General features: G+C 39.8%; 1 protein-coding gene across 13 annotated transcripts in view; it reads right to left on the bottom strand.

The window, feature by feature from the left end:
• Window positions 1-1,647: 1,647 nt before the first annotated feature.
• Window positions 1,648-19,858, bottom strand: part of ZNF454 (zinc finger protein 454) — a 54,491-nt gene continuing 36,280 nt past the window's right edge. For 12 of the 13 annotated variants that reach the window (XM_070373469.1, XM_070373468.1, XM_070373471.1 and 9 more), the window contains one exon: window positions 1,649-10,136. In XM_070373469.1, the coding sequence (XP_070229570.1) occupies window positions 8,803-10,136 (1,334 nt within the window). In that variant the 3' untranslated portion in view covers window positions 1,649-8,802. Of the gene's footprint in view, window positions 10,137-19,858 lie in introns of all 13 variants that reach the window. The other variant, XM_070373470.1, reaches the window with a different exon arrangement.

The following is a 19,858-nucleotide window of genomic DNA, read 5'->3' as shown; positions in this document are numbered from 1 at the left end:
GGCCTGGAGAATTCAGTCCATGTGGTTGTAGAGTTGGACACCGAGCGACTTTCACTCAGTTCACTCACTCATTTATATATCAACCTATTAGTAATTCAAAGTACTGACTCATAGATCACAGATAGACCAATGGGACAGAGTCCGAAAGAACAAAACATGTGGTAAAAGATAAAGATGACACCTTAAATCAGCGGGAGGAAAAGATGGCTTAATTAGTAAATAATGTGACATCTGGATAGCTATCCCCCCAAAATTTAAATTGGCCCTATAATCTCACATCTTACACCAAAATTATTTCAAGGGATCAAATATTTTAAAGTAAAATATAAAGCTGGAAAATAGTGGATAATTTAAAAAGTAATCTTGGTGTGAATAAGTACTTTTTACCTGATTTAAAACTCAGAAGCAATAAAAGAAAAGATTAATCAACTTTGTTTAAGAATCAAAAGCTTTATAAGGAACAAAAACACCACTATCCACAAAGTCAAAGACCGAAACCAAAACTAATAAAATACATTTGCAACTCATGACAATAGCCTAATCGTCTTGTTATAAAAGTGAAGTCACTCAGTCGTGTCCGACTCTTTGCAACCACATGGACTGTAGCCTACCAGGCTTCTCCGTCCGTGGGATTTTCCAGGCAAGAATACTGGAGTGAGTTGCCATAAGAGAGAGCCTTTAAACTGATTTCTAGAAACCAACAAGCCTAGAATGAGAAAAACAATGGCTCTTAAGCACATGAAATGATGCCCAATCTAATTCGCAGTAAGATAAGGGCACTCTCAGTTATCACTAAGTGCCAGGATCTAATGTCTAGCATGGTGTCTGAATTAATAAAACTGTATTGTACACTTGAAAGTTGCTATGAGAGTAGAACTTCCATGTTCTCGCCATTAACAACAGGAGCAAAATGTTAAGTGTGTGAGGTGAAGGCTGTGTTAACTAACCTTATTGTGGTAAACATTTTGAATATATATGTACATCGAATCATTACATTGTACACCTTAAACTTACACAATGCTGTAAACTGATTATATCTCAGATTATATTTCAATCAAATTGGAACAAAAACCCATCTGGAGAAACCCTTTTGCTCAGACTGGCAAAGATCAAGGAGTTAGCTACTGTTCTGTGCTGGCAAGCTGTGGGGCCCCCACCTCCCATGCCTGTGGACACACAGTACAGCCTCCAAGGAGGGCTAGATGCCACTGCTTGGCTAAGTTAAAAACTGCAGGCACCCTTTGGACCTAACAATCCACTTCAGGGAGTTTTTCCACCAAAAATACTTGCCAATGCACATAACCAAGAACATTAATTGCAGCATTTCTCTTTCTTTAATAATTTAAGCAGATGTACAATGTATGTCTGATAGACCACAAACATGCTGTTTTTCTTTTTAATAGGAGAAAGTACAAGGTTTATTTGCATGTGCCTGAGGAGCTCTCAGTAATGAGTAACTTGCTAAACTCAGAGATAAAGGCTTATATATCAACTTAACAAAAGGAGGAACTTCACTGGGAAAGTATACCAGGTTCTGTTGGGTGCTTTTTTTTAACAGACCATTTTATACCCTGTCTTTTTTCTTAATATATATATATTTTATTGAAGTATAGTTGCCTTACAATGTTTCAGGTACACAGCAAGGTGATTCAGTTATACAAATACACATATATTATTTTTCAAATTATTTTCCATTATAGGTTATTACAAGATATTGACTATAGTTCCCTGCATTACAGAAAACCTTCGTTGCATATCTATTTTTTAAATTAGAAATCTAGCATTCTATTTATACTAAGTCAAACAAGTGGAATCAAAATGTCATCAAACTATTTGTTAGGGAAAAGTTCATGTTTTCTAAAATATATATATTACACATACAATTTCTATATTCTTTTTTTTATATTCTTTCTCAAGCCTTAAAGAACATTAAAAAAAAAAAAAGAAGAGATGGAGAAACTGGAAAACAAAAACTAAATGAAATGGGAGTACTGAATATGAATAGAAAAAGTGAAACAAATTAGATAAAAGAAAAAGATCATCATTTTAGTTAGCATCAAATTCGAGTTAATTCCTGACTTCCCCATACTTCAATGTGCTCTTATCACATGCAATGGAATATTTTGCAGCTATTGGAAAGAGTCGTAATGGAAAGATCTTTGAGATATGTTGCTAAATAAAAGCAAAATGCAGGACAACATATCTAGCACCTGTGTTATAGAAAGTTGTCGGTTGTATATGTACAGACTATCTCTGGAAGGACACATCAGTTCAGTTCAGTTCAGTCGCTCAGTCACGTCCAACTTAGTGACCCCATGGACTGCGGCACGCCAAGCCTTCCTGTCCATCACCAACTACCAGAGTTTACTCAAACTCATGTCCATTGAGTCGGTGATGCCATCCAAACTTCTCATCCTCTGTCATCCCCTTCTCCTTTCGCCTTCAATTTTTCCCAGCATCAGGGTCTTTTCCAATGAGTCAGCTCTTCATATCCCCTACTGCTGCTGCTGCTGGTAAGTCATTTCAGTCGTGTCTGACTCTGTGTGACCCCAGAGACGGCAGCCCACCAGGCTCCCCGGTCCCTGGGATTCTCCAGGCAAGAACACTGGAGTGGCTTGCCATTTCCTTCTCCACATATCCCCTACAGGCCTCAGCAAATTATTCTTGGAAATAGTTAGATCACCTGTTTCCTAATTTAACACACATCTGCTCATCCTACTATGTGCTCAACTTGAGTTGGATGCTGGGCCAAGTTCTTAACATAAGCTCACAGACTTGTTGGGGAGCTAGACAAAGAGACAATGATAAATCAATCTGGAGTGCCAAGAGCTACTAGCAGTTTCATTTTGGCAGGGTAAGGTGACAGATGAGGCTGGACAGGCTACATGGATCTGGTTGTGAAGGGCCTTGAAGGCCTTGCTTTTGAGCAGCTGTGACCGTGGTTGGATCTGTAGGATGGACACGTCACGTCACTGGTGGCTGGAATGGGAGATGGACTGGAGCCCACCACAAAGACTGCCAGGAGCCGGGGGAAACTTACCAGGAGGAATCTGGTATAGGACTGCCTGAAAATATTTATAACTCCTTTATTTTTTGTATCAGGATGGCTAAAAATGGTAAAATAACATCAGGTAATAATCAGAGTTGTGTCAGAGTGTGACCCTGTACTTTGGTTAAGTAAGGTATGTTGCCGAAATAAATTAACAGTTGAACTTTAGGTGGTTAAACAGTTTTTCTAACTTTAGAATTTCCTATTCACACAAGGGAAAAAAGTTGGGAAAAAAATAAAATCACAATTTTTATGCTCCGATAAACTTTATATATCAGTGGCAACTACCTGTAACTTAGAAATTTGACATGTAACACCTAAAAACTGGCAGTATCTTCCTTTGTGTTAAAGTGCCAAAGGTCATCGCACAGGCTGGTCAGGCTATCGAGGTCTTGCCTCTTCCCCTACAACCTCATCTTGTTCACATGGTTCCCAACTCTGGCTCCACCCACACCTTTTTAAAGGTTCCTAACCAGCCCATGATGGGCTTCCCAGGTGGCCCTAGTGGTAAAAAATTTGCCTGCCAATACAGAAGATGTAAGAGATGCAGGTTTGATCACTTGGTCAGAAGATCCCCTGGAGAAGGGCATGGCAACCCACTCCAGTATTCTTGCCTGGAGAATCCCACAGACAGAGAAGCCTGGCAGGCTACAGTTTATAAGGTTGCAAACGGGTGGACACTACAGAAGCGACTTAGCATGCACACAACCAGACCATGATAGTTCCTACCTCTGAGCTTTCTTTCCCATTTTTCTCATATGTTCACTCTATCTAGCACACTCAAACTTCATTCCTTTTGTGGCTCTTGTCATAAAGTAATTCCTCACTGAGGTCTGCTGCAACCATGCAATCTAAAGCTGGGCCCCTGACTCTTTTTCACACTATCTTTATTTACTCATTCCACATACTATAATTACTTGCTAAGTATTAATATTTCCTTTTATAATACCCATCTTCACTATTTAAGGTTCATGAAAGTGGAAACTATGCATGTATAACCACTGTACACTATGCTTGGCAGACATTATTAAATGAATGACTATCTTCTCTTTTCTGGTTTTCTGGCCACCAGCATTCCCTCATGAGGGAATCGTTATCACAGGCTGCCCTCATGACATGTCCTAAGGCCATGCTGTCACGCCACACTGCCTCTCATCTACACCCACATCAGCCTCTCCCTGACATTTAAAGCCAAGTGGCTCTCTAGGGTGGCCTAGAACGTACCATAAAGGAAGTGACCCAGTGCAATACGCAGCCTGGGTCAATTCTCTGATTCACCCTTTACCAGTTCTGTGACTTCTGACAAGTCTCTAATCCTCTCTTTAACCTTCAGATGGGGATGGTAGAAATGGTCTCACATAACTGTGAGGATTAAGTGGGAATGCTTACAATAGTACCTGGCACCAGGTATGCCCTCAAATGTTAACTGTTACCCCCAGCCACTGACGACACAGCTCTTGATATTCCACAGCCTGCGCACTATGCTTTCTGGGGTCAGGTAGGTTTAGATAGTCAGCGCGGGGAGTTAGGACCACATTGGCCATAAACAGGTAAACACACTTGGAAGCACCATTTCTAGCCACTCTTCAGTTCAATTCAGTTCAGTCGCTCAGTCATGTCTCTTTGTGACCCCATGAATCGCAGCATGCCAGGCCTCCCTGTCCATCAACAACTCCCGGAGTTCACCTAAACTCTTGTGCATCGAGTCGGTTATGCCATCCAGCCATCTCATCCTCTGTTGTCCCCTTCTCCTCCTGCCCCCAATCCCTCCCAGCATCAGGGTCTTATCCAATGAGTCAACTCTTCGCATGAGGTGGCCAAAGTATTGGAGTTTCAGCCTCAGCATCAGTCCTTCCAATGAACACCCACTCTTAGTGATATCTAATTAGATCACCAGGCAGTTTGCACATCTTAAACACTGTATACTTTTCTCACTTATTTTCAGAAAGACACATAGATTAGTAATTCTTACAGAAACTTTTTTTTTTTTTCTGAGGATAGTGATGTGTGGTGTACAGGGTAAGACAAAGAACGAGGAGGGACATGTCCATACAACCAAACCCCAACATGGGCAGAGAACCATCATGAGCACAATGGAGATGTCCTTGAGTGATGGAAATAGTAGAGCCTTGTATTTTTCTTCCCTTCACAAATTGATATAAAAATATCGAAAGTAAAAATAGGATCCAAAATATATTTAGCAGGAGTTGAGGTGGGCACCTTCCCATTGCAGGATAAAGCAGGTAGGACTGGTTATTTCCAGATTGTCCTGGTGGCTAATCCAACATGGGCGGGTAGAGCAAAGTACAAAGAGGGTAAAAAAGAATTAGGACAGCTACAGGCTGTGCACTCTTAGATTACATTCATATGTGGGAACTAAACATGGTTATTTTCTCAACCAAAGACATGCATGCAGTTTAGGGCTATTTGTTCCAAGACTCTGTGGCTGGAAGCCCTAGTCTGCTGCAAGGTCAAGGTGCCATTTTAAGTGCAGTCATTGAATATGGAGAAAGGCAACATCTTGATGAGGTGCTGCTCTCTAAGCTAGGCAAACTTACCAGGGAGAACTCAGGTGCAAAATGAATCAGCTGGCGATGAGGAAGTCCTGATGAGAGAACTTGGTGGGGAAACTTGGAAAAATTATTTTTCCCTCAGGAGCTGGCACTTTCAGTAGCTATTCATGGAAGCCTGGAGACATCGAAGAATATAACAAAGAGTCTACAAGCTAATTCTCTACTCAAACCCTTCCCCAGCCAGAGTAGAATTGGTACTTCCAAGGACAATTCCAAAATTACTGGGCAACTCCAAAGTGCCCTAGGAAAGCACTGGTATGGGAGATGGGTTCTAGGTCTGCTTCTGTGTCCTTTTCCTAGAGTCCAGGTGAACGGGATGGGTACACTGGCTCAGCACTTCCTCTGCCGCATGTTCAGACTCATTATTTTGAGATGGTATAGACGTGGGTGTGCTGGGAAGTGTTTGTGCCACCAGGGGGTAGTGAGGGATGGGCTGGATGTGCTGAGGATGGAGGGTCCCAGTGATCCTCATCTTCTGTCACAGTGTCTATCAGCAAAACTAGAAAAGTGAGTTGCAGAATGAACTGCTCCATCTAGGAGGCTTGGGTAAAGAAAAGTCCCTGTCAGTAACTGCTCAACTCTTTTCTAACGCCATGCAGACTGGCTGGCAGAAGCGAAGGTGGCTGAGGGACTCTAAGTAAGAGTTCTCAAAAATGCACTTTTGGGGTTAAGCCAAAGGCCAGACTGCTGGTGTGCAGAGTCAGACTACTTCAGATTTTAAAAGTACAAAATAGCACCCAGGCAACTTTTGGCTCCCTTAGTTGAGAAGGTCATACATAAGGTGTTAATAATGTGGCAGAATAAAGTCACTGCTAATAGTTAGGTCAGATGAAGTATGAATACATCCAAGTCGGCTCAGGCATTTTTAATAGGCCGATTTATTTTTGCCTTCCCAGACAAGGGAGTGACCAGTCATCTCAGAGGTCTAATTTCATGAAGACCCAAGCCTAACAGGAGCGGTCTCAGGGAAAATGGACTGTCATTGGATGGAGGGCCATCAGACTGCACTAATGCTGGTAGGACAGCTGCTGCAGCTGTCGCTGGGATGAGTGGCAGCAGGAACCTTAGCCCAAAGGCAAGCAAACACCAAGGGGCAACGGCTCTTATTAAAAAAAAAAGGAAGAACTCAGCTGAGAAATGTGTTTCTTGTGAGGGATTCAAGGTAAGGAGGTAACAGGACCAGTGGGACACAGGGATAGTACTGAAAGCAGATCTCTGCAGCAGTGAGCAGTTTTCCAAGTTTATTGTTGGATCTGGGGTTGCCAGCCCTGAGAAGCTACAGATGAACATGTATGGACCCAGGGCATGATGGGTTCCAAGCAACCTCTTGAAATGCCACTTCACCTGCAGGTCATCCGGGGAGAAAGGATGAGTTGTTGATCACCTAACAGGAGATAGCAACCCAAGTACGCGGCCTTTATTAGGTGGTAGCTGAATTTAGAGAACTTGGGACTTTAAGCTACTGGAAGCTTCCAAGTCTATGTTCAACCTGAAGTCCTGATTCCACCATCACAAAGAATATCCTCTCCTATAACTTGGAGCTGAGGTACAGCTTTCATGGGGGCTGGCAGGTCACCAGCTTGATGGAGAGCACTTTCACAGACCAGGAACCTGCCACACTGCTTCCCAGATGACAGCTGACTTGCTCTCCCACCTTCATGCCTTAGCATGCTCCCGCCTGCAGTAGTGTGGGCTCCTCATTCTTTGTGATGGGGAAGGGGAGGTGCCATGAGGGGCTGTATTTGAAGGCACATGGATGTTATTTTATCTGTGATTTCTACTGACAGCACTAAAGAATTAAAGATAGTGAGGGAACTGTACCTGCAGGACTAGAGTATCACTCCAACTTCTGGGAGCGCCCCTGCCACAGAATGTCACTCCATGGAATTACTGCTGATCACTCCATGGAATTACTCAACATGCTGCTCAGTACTGTCAGAATGGGGTAATCTTTAAATGGTAGAATACCCAGATGGTGGAGAGGAAATGGCAACTTTTAAATGCAAAATCAGAAATTCAAAGCTCTCTCCATCTTCCGTGAACAGAGTTGATACCTTCAGAAAAGTAGACAACAGGAAGGCAAGGAACAGGATCCAGCAGTTCAATATTCTGGGAGCAACAAATATACTCTAATGCAGTGCACACAGAGGACTGCCCAGCCAAGGGAAAGGGTGGTTAAGAGCATTCTGACAACCCGCCTGAGGCTCTAACCTCATCAGTTGCACATCATGAAATGGCAAGTCACAGAAGCAGAGGTGGCCCAGAACATAGAGGTTTTAGAATCATCACACCCAAAGTTGAGCATGTCCCTGACTGCCATGTGTCGAGTACTACAATGCAGAACAATTGCAAGGAAATGTCTGCATAGACTATGTCCCTAATTTAGGGATTATCCAAGGGTGAGAGTCAAGCTGAAGCCCAGAGGAACTGGGTAACTCAGGAATTTAGATCAACCTCTGCCTTCCAGACAGGGGTCCCGTGTTCTGAAAGCTGGGTTTAGTGCAATATCCAGAATCATGGGCTGTGTATGAGGTCAAGTCACCAGTCCTCAAGAGCAAACTGGGTGGTAGTAATTGACGTGATGCTACCAATTAGGAGTTGCTAAATCAAAAAAGGACACACTGTTCAAATGAATTATCCCAGGAGGAGAATACAAGTAAGAAGCCAGTGGACATAGGAACCAGGGAAATCTGACAAAAAGTGGTTTGAAGCAGAAGGCAGGAAGCATAATTTAACTCCTGGGCCAATGCATAGATAACTGTACTTTCTTTACACTGGTGTCAGCAGTAAGGGGTGAGGAAAACAAAGGTTCCATTAAAGGCAGAAATCCTCCTACAAGTAAAGTAAAATGCTTATAGACCATTTTCTTTTTTGTTCCTTTGCTTCTCACCTTAATTTTTACAATTTCATAATTTTTCTTAATGGCGAACTAATTTCCATGTTGTTAATGAAGGTCCATTCTGGTTCTGATACTTGGTAATTCAGACTAATTAAATATCACTGCTATTCAACCAAGATACTTCCTGAAGTATGAAGAGTATTTGCCATTCTTAAGGTCTCAAAACCCAAACTAGTGTGAACCTTGACTCTCAGTAAAAAAATGACTATCTTCAAGTAAGCTTTCATGGTTATTCTCCTGCATTCAATAATTAATACACTCAGTCTCAAGGCTCTTCCATGTCACTTTTCTCCTATATGATGTCTCTGATGCTGAATGAGGTTTGCAGTCTGGTTAAAAGCTTTCCCACATTTATTACATTTATAAGGTTTCTCTCCTGTGTGAATCCTCTGATGTTGAGTCAGGTGTGTACTTCGGATAAAGGCTTTCCCACAGATTTTACATTTGTAAGGTTTTTCTCTAGTATGAATTCTCTTATGCTGAGTGAGGGCTGAATGGTCGCTGAAGGCTTTCTCACATATATTACATGTGTAAGGCTTCTCCCCAGTATGAATTCTCTGATGTTGGGCTAGGGCTGATTGGTCCCTGAAGGCTTTCTCACACAAACCACATCTGTAAGGTTTCTCCCCAGTATGGATTTTCCGATGTCGAGCGAAGGATGAATTATCCCTGAACGCTTTCCCACATTCATTACATTTATAAGGTTTCTCCCCGGTATGAATCCTTTGATGTTCAGTAAGGGAAGAGTTCACCCTGAAGGCCTTTCCACATTCATTACATTCAAAAGGCTTCTCTCCAGTGTGAATTCTCTGATGCTGAAGAAAACTTGTACTCTGATTGAAGGCTTTGCCACATTCATTACATTTATAGGGTTTCTCTCCACTATGAATATTCTGGTGTTTGGTAAGATGTGCCCTACACACAAAGGCTTTGTCACATATATTACATTTAAAAGGTTTCTCTCCAGTATGTATTCTGTGATGGTGGGCAAGGTGTATGTTTCGGATAAAAGCTTTTCCACATAAGTTGCATTCAAAAGGTTTCTCTCCAGTATGAATTTTCTGATGATAAGTAAGTGAGGAGCTCACTGAGAAGGCCTTGCCACATTCTTTACATTCATATGGCTTCTCACCAGTGTGAATTCTTTGGTGATGGATGAGGTGTGTGCTCTGGTGAAAGGCCTTCCCACATTCTCTACATTCATATCGCTTCTCTTTAATAACAATTTTCTGATTTGCATTAAGTTTTTCACTATGAATCTTCTGATGTTTATTGAGGGTTGAACTCTTAGTGAAGACTTTTCCACACTCACTACACTCAAAGGCTTTTTTGCTAGATTGAAATCCCTGACTTTGAACAAAAGATGAGTTCATGGTGCCGGGTTTCCCAGATTCATCACATTTCTGGTCGCCAACCACAGACAATGTTTTCTCATGAGCAAGCACCACTTGCTCCAAGTTTATCTCCTGGCCTCCATGCTGCCATTCCAACAGGTCATCATATTTCCAGCAACTATCTCTAGTGAATCTTTCCTTTATCATCCACTGACCCAATTCTCCTTCAGGAATATCTGCCTTGAGAATAGATTTCTTATTCGTAGGTGTAATCACCCAGTCTGAAAGACATTAAAAATAAACATGTCTGTTTTATCATAGTAAAACATCTAGTGGGGATAAGAACATGACCTTGTTTATAATGCTAACAAAGAAGTTGCAATTTTGAAGACTTCTTGAAATGAATATAGAAAAAGGGGAGAAGAGGTGGATAGAAGACATGGCAGGACTGGGTTGATCAAATATACTATGTATGAAGCAGGAAAATTTGGAGATGGCATTCAGAAATCATAGGCCTGAGTAAAATATTTATTTTCTTTGTGATTACAGAGAAGTTACCTGAATTTTAAAGTCTCAAAAAACCTATACAGACTGCAATATACTAACAGATAAGGAAAAAAAAAAAAAAACATGCATCTTATCTATTTTAGTGATATGGGCTTTAAAATAACCTAGATGTGGCCTTAAGAAACCACTGCAACTAGAGGTCAACATCTGGTAGAAAAAAAGTTCAGCTTTCAGAGTAACTACTAAAACCAGCATTTATGTTTTGTAAACTCATTTCAGCATTCAGATGGAAAACAGAAAGTCAGGCTGTGAAACACTGATATCTACTAATCAAGTTAGGACTTTCTGCTGTGGTAAGGGCTTCCCGGTGGCAATAGTGGTAAAGAACCCGCCTGCCAGTGCAGGAGATAGAAGTGACAGTGGTTCAGTCCCTGGGTCGGGAAGACTCCCTGGAGGAGGAAATGGCAACCCACTCCAGTATTCTTGCCTGGGGAATCCCATGGACAGAGAAGCCTGGTGGGCTGCAGTCCATAGGGTTGCAAAGAGTCGGACATGAATTGAAGTGACTTCACACACATGCACGCTACTGGTAAGGAAGCAATGTCTTCAAACCTATATGAATGTGACATTGATATGAGGAAAATGTACCATGATGATATATATGTGAGCACAGGAAATTAGGAACAAAGCAGAAAATCTGCCAGGATACATCCAGTATGTCTTGGAGGCAAGGCCCTGAATTTGGGGAAAGGACTGTACTAGTCATTAGAAATGGGACTCTGCTACTGGGATATGGGTCATGGTCTCATGAGTTGTCTGGTAAGATGATTCCTCTCCCCACAAACAAACTCCACACTTACTCAACAGCATTCTCACTTGGTCTCATGGTAGCCTGATATTAACAAGCAGAATTCTGAATGCACATTAGTTTCTGGTACATATTTGTGAACGTCTGTCTTTTGTTTATTTAAGACTTTGTACCAAGAAATGCAATGATAAGCACTTGATATTAACATAGATGATGCAAAGATTCCTGTGAAAGCCTATCAAGAACAAGCCTCCCTCAACACTTTTTTCTCCTACTCCCTCCAGAAAATCTATTAAGAGCTATAATCATTATCATCATCATCATCTCCTTGTACTTATCTGGAAAAGAAAGTTAAACAGGTGCACTTCAAGGCTAAAATCCTTGTGAGCTTAGAATAACATATCTTCACTCAAAAGAAAGAATGTTTAAACACCTGTTTTGCCAAATCTCAAAATCTTAAGAACTGACTTTTGCTTCTGGACCTGATAGAGTGGCCCTGTGGCAGACCAATATTATTGCAAAAAATAACTGAAAAAATCTGCATAGAAAAAAGAATCTGTCTAAAGTCATCAGATATAACTTGAGACCAAAGTGATAGTCTAACATTTGAGAGGGAACAGAAATGCAGAAAGGTGATCCAGTTTTTTTCCTCACAGAATTTGATGAATTCTTAAGTTTCTCAAGGTAAGAAACTAAGCTAAGTAGAAATTCAGAATTCTCTATAGTCTTATAGTACCGTTGAGCCAAAAACTGGAGTTCAGGACCTTCTTGGGGTGGGGTGAGTGGTGGTCACAGTAAACATATAAAGCTCTCAGCTGGGACTCCTGGAGGGCTACAACTCAGTAGCAAGGGCTTCTTGAACATTCAACCCAATCTCCAGCTAAAGAGTCCCTGATGGATTAGGAAGGTTTGCTTTCACTCCTGCTGTCTAACAGAGGGAAGGCAAGCTTTCTCTGGAGGGAAAATAACATCATCCAGAGCCTATTCATTCCTTCATACATAATGTCTAGGATTCAGTCTTAAAGTACCAGGAGTACTACGAAATTATTCAAGATAAAAAGCAAATATTAGACAAAGATCCTCAGAACTCAGATACCAAAGTTATCAGACATGGGGTTTAAAAATAAGTGTGAATACTATGTTCAATAAAACAGATAAGAATGAGAATTTCAACAGTGAACTAGAACCAAAGAATCAAGTGAAAATTCTAGAACTGAAGAATATAATAAATGAAATAAAGAACCCAATAGATGGATTTAACAGTATATTATCGGACATAACAGAAGAGAGGAGTGTGTGCTGTGCTTAGTCGCTCAGTGGTGTCTGACTCTTTGTGACCCCATGGACTGCAGCCCGCCAGGCTCCTCTGTCCATGGGGATTCTCCAGGCAAGAATACTGGAGTGAGTTGCCATGCCCTCCTCCAGGGGATCTTCCCAACCCAGGGATCGAACCCAGGTCTCCCTCATTGCAGGTGGATTCTCTACCTTCTGAGCCACCAGGGAAGCCCAGAAGAGCCTATGCACCACAACTAAAGAGCAGCCCCCACTCCCTGCAACTAGAGAAAAGCCTACGCAACAAGGAAGACCCAGCACAGTCAAAATAAAAATAAATAAACAAAATCATTTAAAAAATATTATTGCACAAAATAATACTAGAAATGTTTTGAGAGGTTGAACATATATACATAATTAAAATACATAAGAAAAGTTAACACAAAAGATGAAAAAAAAATAGCATTGTTTCAAGTTATTAGCATTGCCTGGGAATTACTTATTTTGGATAGTAATAACCTGGTTTTATTTACTAGACTTAGAAATAAAAGACAGTTAAAGAAGATACAAGCTCTTATGGGGGAATATAGAACAATAAAAATAGTTGATTCAAGAGAAGGCAAGATAGAAGACAAAAAAAGAGATTTAAAGCTAGTGAGTAAAATTGAAAATAAATAATAAAATAGCAGACAGCCAATACTATATATATATATATACATATATATATATATATATATATATATATATATATATATGTATATATATATATTAGCAACTGGTCTAAATTATCCTATTAAAAACTAAGGTTATGAGACTGCATTTAAAAAAAATAAAATCCAACTATAAGCCACTCATGAGAGTATTACCAGAGATATAGACCCAGAAATAAAAAGAAAGAATAGAAAAGGATGTATCAAGCAAGCACTAACCACAAGTAAGCTGGTGTACCTATACTACTATCAGACAAATCTCATTTAATTAGAGAAAACAGACTTTTAAATTGTTCACATTGACTAAAGGTTTGTTCAATTATCTAGGAATATATAACAAATCTATATTTTCATGTAACATAACTTCAAAATGTATAAAGTAAAAATTGGGACAACAAAAGGAAAAAAGAAATCTTAACAATGATAGATGTTTGCACACCATTCTCCAAAACTCGATAATCAAACCATTAAGAATAGGGGTGATCTGAGCTATAAGATAAACTTGACCTAAATGATATACTGAATATTCGGAATACCCAACAATGAGAGAATATATATATTTAAGTCCATACATAACATTAACCAAAATGGAGAAGGAAATGGCAATCCACTCCAGTATTCTCGCGTGGGAAATCCCATGGACAGAGGAACCTAGTGGGTCACAGTCCATGGGCTCGCAGGAGTCAGACACAACTTAAGTGATTAAACCACCACCACCAAAGTAGGATAAACACATTTCACAGGACACAGATCATTCAGAATGTGTACTCTGAACTCAGTGGAGTTACACCAGAAATAAATAGCAAAATACCAAAAAGGTAGTTAGAAAATCCACAGATATTTTAAAACTAGTCCATACATTTTAAAATAACTGATAAAGAAGAAATCACAACACAACTTGAAAATATTGTAAACTAAATGGTAACAGAAATATGAAACATAACAAAATGCAGCTACAGCATGGTTAGAAAGAAATGTATATCTATCTATCTATCTATATCAATTATCAATCTCAAGAAATCAGAAAAATAGAATATTAAATACAAAAGAGAAAGGAATAACAAAAATAACAGAAATCAATAACTTAATTAAAAATCAAAAGATCTCTATCAAGACTAATGGAGAAAGAAAGAAGGCACATATTACCACTATCAAGAATGATATAGCAATACGGACACAGACAGAGAGAACAGACTTGACCCAGTGTGGGAAGGAGAGGGTGGGACAAACTGAGAGAGCAGCATTAAAACATAAACATTCCCATATGTAAAATAGATAGCTGGTGGGAATTTGCTGTATGACGAAGGGGGCTCAACTAGGTGTTCTGTGACAACCTAGAGGGGTGGGATGGGGTGGGAGGTGGGAGGGAAGTTCAAGAGGGAGGGGACATATGTATACCTACGGCTGATTCATGCTGCTATATTGCAGAAACCAACACATCAATGTAAACCTCCAATTAAAATAAATAAATTTTATTTATTTATTATCCTCCAATTAAAAATAAATAAATTTAACAAAATAATGATAAAGGTGACATCAAACAGATTCTAAAGAGATTTATAAGATAATAACATAATGAGTAAACTTTATGCCAATAAATTAAAAGACTAAGTTCTAGGAAGGTATACTATACCAAAACAGACACACACACAAACAGAAAATCTTAACGGTCCTATATCTAATAAATAAATTGAATCTTCAATTTAAAACCTCACAGGGGCTTTCCTGGTAGTCCAGTGGTTAACAATCCTCCAGCCAACGCAGGGTATACAGGTTTGATCTTGGTCTAAGAAAATCCCATATGCCTTCAATCAAGTAAGCCCATGTACCACAACTGCTGAGCCTGTGCTCTAGAGCCTAAGAGCCACAAGAGAGACCACTGCAATGAGAGGCGCAGGCACCACAATGAAGAATAGTCCCCACTGGCCACAACTAGAGAAAGCCCATGTACAGCAGTGAAAACCCAGCGCGGCCAAAAACAAAACACATAAAAAAACTCTCATAAAGAAATTTCCAAGCAGATGGCTTACTAGTGAATTCTTCTCATCATTTAAGGAAGTACAGTCTGATACAAATAGGCCAATGGGACGGATTACACACCCAGCATCAGACCTGTGCACATGTTGTCCCCCTATGTATGACAAAGGTAGGCACACTGCATACAATGGGGGAAAATAGTCTTTTCAGTAAACGGTCCTGGGTCAACTGCATACCTATATGGAAAATAAGGAAAATAAATCTTCCATAGAGGAAAACACAGACGATCTCCATGACTTTAAATGTCTTTAGTAGAACACAAAACACATTTACTGTAAGGGGAGAATACCCTGATTAATTGGATTATCCTAAAAATTTAGAACTTTGGTTTATCAAGTAACACCATTATTTCAGATGTGAAATAATATTTATAATATACCTATATAACAAAGAAGCAAACCCCAAATATGCAACCCTACAATATATCAATGAGGAAAGATTAGCCAACTAAATAGAAAATAAGGGAAAGACTTATAGAAATTTTACAAAAGAGAATATTAAATGATTAATAAAAAAGTTAAAAGATGATCAACTTCAGTCATAAGTTGAGATACAATGAGATACTCCATACATCTTCTGCTGCTGCTACTGCTGCTAAGTCACCTCAGTCATGTCCGACTCTGTGCGACCCCATAGATGGCAGCCCACCAGGCTCCCCCGTCCCTGGGATTCTCCACTCAAGAACACTGGAGTGGGTTGCCATTTCCTTCTCCAATGCATGAAAGGAAAAGTGAAAGTGAAGTCGCTTAGTCGTGTCTGACTCTTAGCGACCGTGGACTACAGCCCACCAGGCTCCTCCGTCCATGGGATTTTCCAGGTGAGAGTACTGGAGTGAGGTGCCATCGCCTTCTCCACATACATCTTCTAGAAGGGTGAAAATATTTATTGACAATACTAAGTATATAAGAGGATATGGAACCCTCATATCCTGCTGGCTAGAGTGTAAACTGGTATAACCACTTAAACTGTTTGGTTTAAGTATATTAAACTTGCATACTCAAGCACTTGCCCAAGAGAAATGTACAATGTACGTTCTCTAGAAGATGTACAAGAATGTTCATAATAGTTTCAGCACTACTGATAGCTCCAAGCTGGAAAGAAAACAAAGGTAAATGTACAAATGTGGTAGGTTACGCAGTGAAGTATCACACTTCAGTGAGAACCAACCAGCTACTGCTGCACATGACAACGCGGATGAATCTCAAACATACACCATGGAAGGGAAGAAGCCAGACACAGAAGAGTAGAAATGTTTGATTCCATTTATTAAACGTTTTAAAACAGTCAAAGCAAAGCTATGGTCAGGGTAGTAATCATCTTCAGGACAAAAGAAACAGAGAGGATGGGAGGGGGTTTCTGGTATTCAAGTAACATTCTATTTCTTGATATAGGTGCTGGTTATACTTATACTTTTTATAGTATTTATATTGTAAAAATTATGCTTATAATTTATGTATTTTCCTGTGTTAGAACTACTTCAACAAAAGCCTACTTTAAAAAATCTGGGAGCAGCTTTCAAAAATAATAATAATTATAAAATAATTATACATATAATATTTATAAATAGTAATAATAATCATCATCTGGTTCAATAAAAACAATTGTTAACTTTCCTTTGTAGCAGCTATTAGACAGCTATGTCTATTAAAGCCTTTCCTTGATTGTGATCATAAAAACTTATCACCTATATATATATGAGAAAATTGGCTTTTTAATGTTTTGTGTTACAGGAAAACACTCATCTAATTGTATATCAACAAGGGGTCAAACACACTCTGGTTCTGGCACACTGAAGATGAACTGATATGGGGAAAGACTGGATCCTCAAGTCAGTTCTCACTGGGGCCCAGGTCACTTCATGGGGGCTGAATTAGGAGCAATACCCATAGCTGCATTGACCCAAATTAAAAAAACAAAGTATGGTTTTAAACAATTAATATGTAACTTGAGGGTATCAAGCAAAGCATGCAAGTAGTATGATCCAAACCCTATACAACGTAGTCAAGAGGTCACACCCAGAGAGGGCCCAGAAACTGACCCAGTTTCCTCCAAATCATCAGAAGTTTCAAGACCTGGCGCCATCAGGTACATCTGAGAGTGGCAGTGGGTAAAATAAGGAGTACTGGTCAGTTTGTGTGTGTTAGGTGCTTCAGTCGAGTCCAGCTCTTTGCAGCCCTGTGGACTATAGCCCATCAGGCTTCTCTGTCCATGGAATTCTCCAGGAAAGAATACTGGAGTAGGTTGCCACTCCCTTCTCCAGGAGATCTTCCCGACCTGGGGATCGAACCCAGGTCTCCTGCATTGAGGCAGATTCTTTACTGTCTGAGCCCCGAGGGAAGCCCAAGGTCAGTTTAGGAAGACTTTATTGCCCCCAGGTCTTCTCCAACTTAGAGAAAAAAGAGAGCTTCTCTCTCCCAACTGAGGAAAACCTCTTAAAAAGAGGTTTTTAAGCAATCAAAGAGAAAATCTGAGAACACAGTGCCTATAAAGGGAGATGAAAGTGTTTTTGAAAATCATTATATTTAGAGGTAAAATATTTTAATTGTAAAATGTGAATAAGAGCTTACAAATAACACAAGAGTTCTTGGAAATTAAAAACGATGGCAGAATTTGAAACCTCAACAGAGAATTCCCACCATAAACAACTGGAAAACCAGGGGAGAAAATGAACCAACTATTTTTAGGCAATGGACAAATGACAGGGAAAGACTGCTTAAAACATTTTAAAAATCGCGACAGATGAAATGGAAGGCACCTGTCAAAAAGACACCTGTCAAAACGGAAGAAACCTGTCAAAAAGTAGAACAAAAAAATGCATAAAGATGGAAATTTTAGTAAAACGTTAAAATTACAAGACCAGTCCAGGAAGTATCAGGCATACCATCAAGAGCAAATAGAGAAAGCTTAAGGTGGAAATTAAAAAATACTAGAAGAAAACGTCCTAGATCCGCAAGGCAGAAATTCAGGTGGAAGGCTCACCAGTGCTTAATGGATCCAAGCATAGCACCATAACAGGGTCCATCACTGAGAAACACTGGAGTAAATGAGGAGATCCTGCAAGCTTTCAGAGAGGAAAAAAGGATCACAAACGATGAAGAACCTGAATGATTTTGGATTTCTCAATATCAGACTGAGGACTACAAAATACTAGAGCAATGTCTTCAGAATTCTGAAGAAAAAAAGACATCCACTGCTGAATTCTACCACTGGTATGGGAGAAAAAAAGACATTGACAGATGCTAGGTTAGCAAAAACTTATTCCCATGCATCCTTTCTTTGGAAGGTACTGGAAGATATGTGCCACAAAAGCAAGAAAGAAGCCAAGAAAAAGGATGACGTGGGACATGTGGGCCAGGAAAGATGGGATTTGTAGGAGGATGATAGCTAAGGCCCTGCGAGAACAGAGCAGGTCAGACTGCTCCAAAAGAAATTTTCCAGGAAAATGAAATTGTTAGGATGACTGCCAATCTAAACTTCTTGAGAAGAGATGCAGACAATGAGGCAAGGTCCGAGATTAAATTAAACTAAATGAACCCCATGAAAGACTGCTTAGGAAAGCAAAGGCAAAAGTCACAATTACTACATGGGTCAGCTGTGAATAGCGCTTCAGAATGTAAACACTGACTATTTCTCTGACCAAAAATATACTATACTGGGAAGACAGGGAATGGAAAAGGTAATAAGATGAACAGTTGGGGAAGTGAGTTTAGTCCTCACTTTTTAGAGGAGGAATTCAGTAAATAATACCTAAAACTGAGGTCAATAGGTAGCAATATAAACACATTCCTTGAAGACACGGAAGCAAATATACCAAATAATCTGCTGAAAGGAGAGAAAATGGTTATTTCTAAAGAGGAGAGAATGGGGATAAACAGGGACAAGAGGCCATCAGTTTTCATAACGCATACTGTAATTTCATTAAACTAAATGTATTATTGTGATGAAATTTAATACTGAAAATAAAGAAAAAGAACACACTCCAAAAAAGTCAAAGGAAAGAACTAATGAAGAGCACTATTTAATGAAATAAAGATAAAATAGAAAGTATCAATAAAGTTAAAAATGTATTTATTAAATTTATTAAAAAAGGGAAACTTCGATAAGATTTATACAGGGAAAAAATGGAGAAGGAAATGACAACCCACTCCAGTACTCTTGCCTGGAAAATCCCATGGACAGAGGAGCCTGGTAGGCTGTGGTCCATGGGGTCGCTAAGAGTCGGACACAACTGAGTGACTTCACTTTCACTTTTCACTTTCATGCACTGGAGAAGAAAATGGCAACCCACTCCAGTGTTCTTGCCTGGAGAATCCCAGGGACAGAGGAGCCTGGTGGGCTCCTGTCTATGGGGTTACACAGAGTCGGACACGACTGAAACGACTTAGCAGCAGCAGCAGCATACAAGGAAAAAAAGACAAAAGTAAATATTACTAGAAAACAATTACGCTTTGATTCAACAAATACATAATGGGACCTGGTGAGCTGAAATACAAGAGCAAACATGATCAAGTCTTTCTCTCATGGATATAAGGATAGAAAGGATCATTTTAAAAGGACACAGAAAACAGTAAAATAAAGATCATTAAGACTAAGACTGATTAAGAACTTCAGCCAATAAAGAAAGAGAAAAGATAAGCTATAGACTGGCACACATATTAACTGATAAAGT

Source organism: Bos mutus, chromosome 7 (assembly GCF_027580195.1).
Source record: "Bos mutus isolate GX-2022 chromosome 7, NWIPB_WYAK_1.1, whole genome shotgun sequence".
NCBI classification, from domain to species: Eukaryota; Metazoa; Chordata; class Mammalia; order Artiodactyla; family Bovidae; genus Bos; species Bos mutus.
Note: the sequence above shows the minus strand (reverse complement) of the source record. Positions and strands in the feature narration are given on the sequence as shown.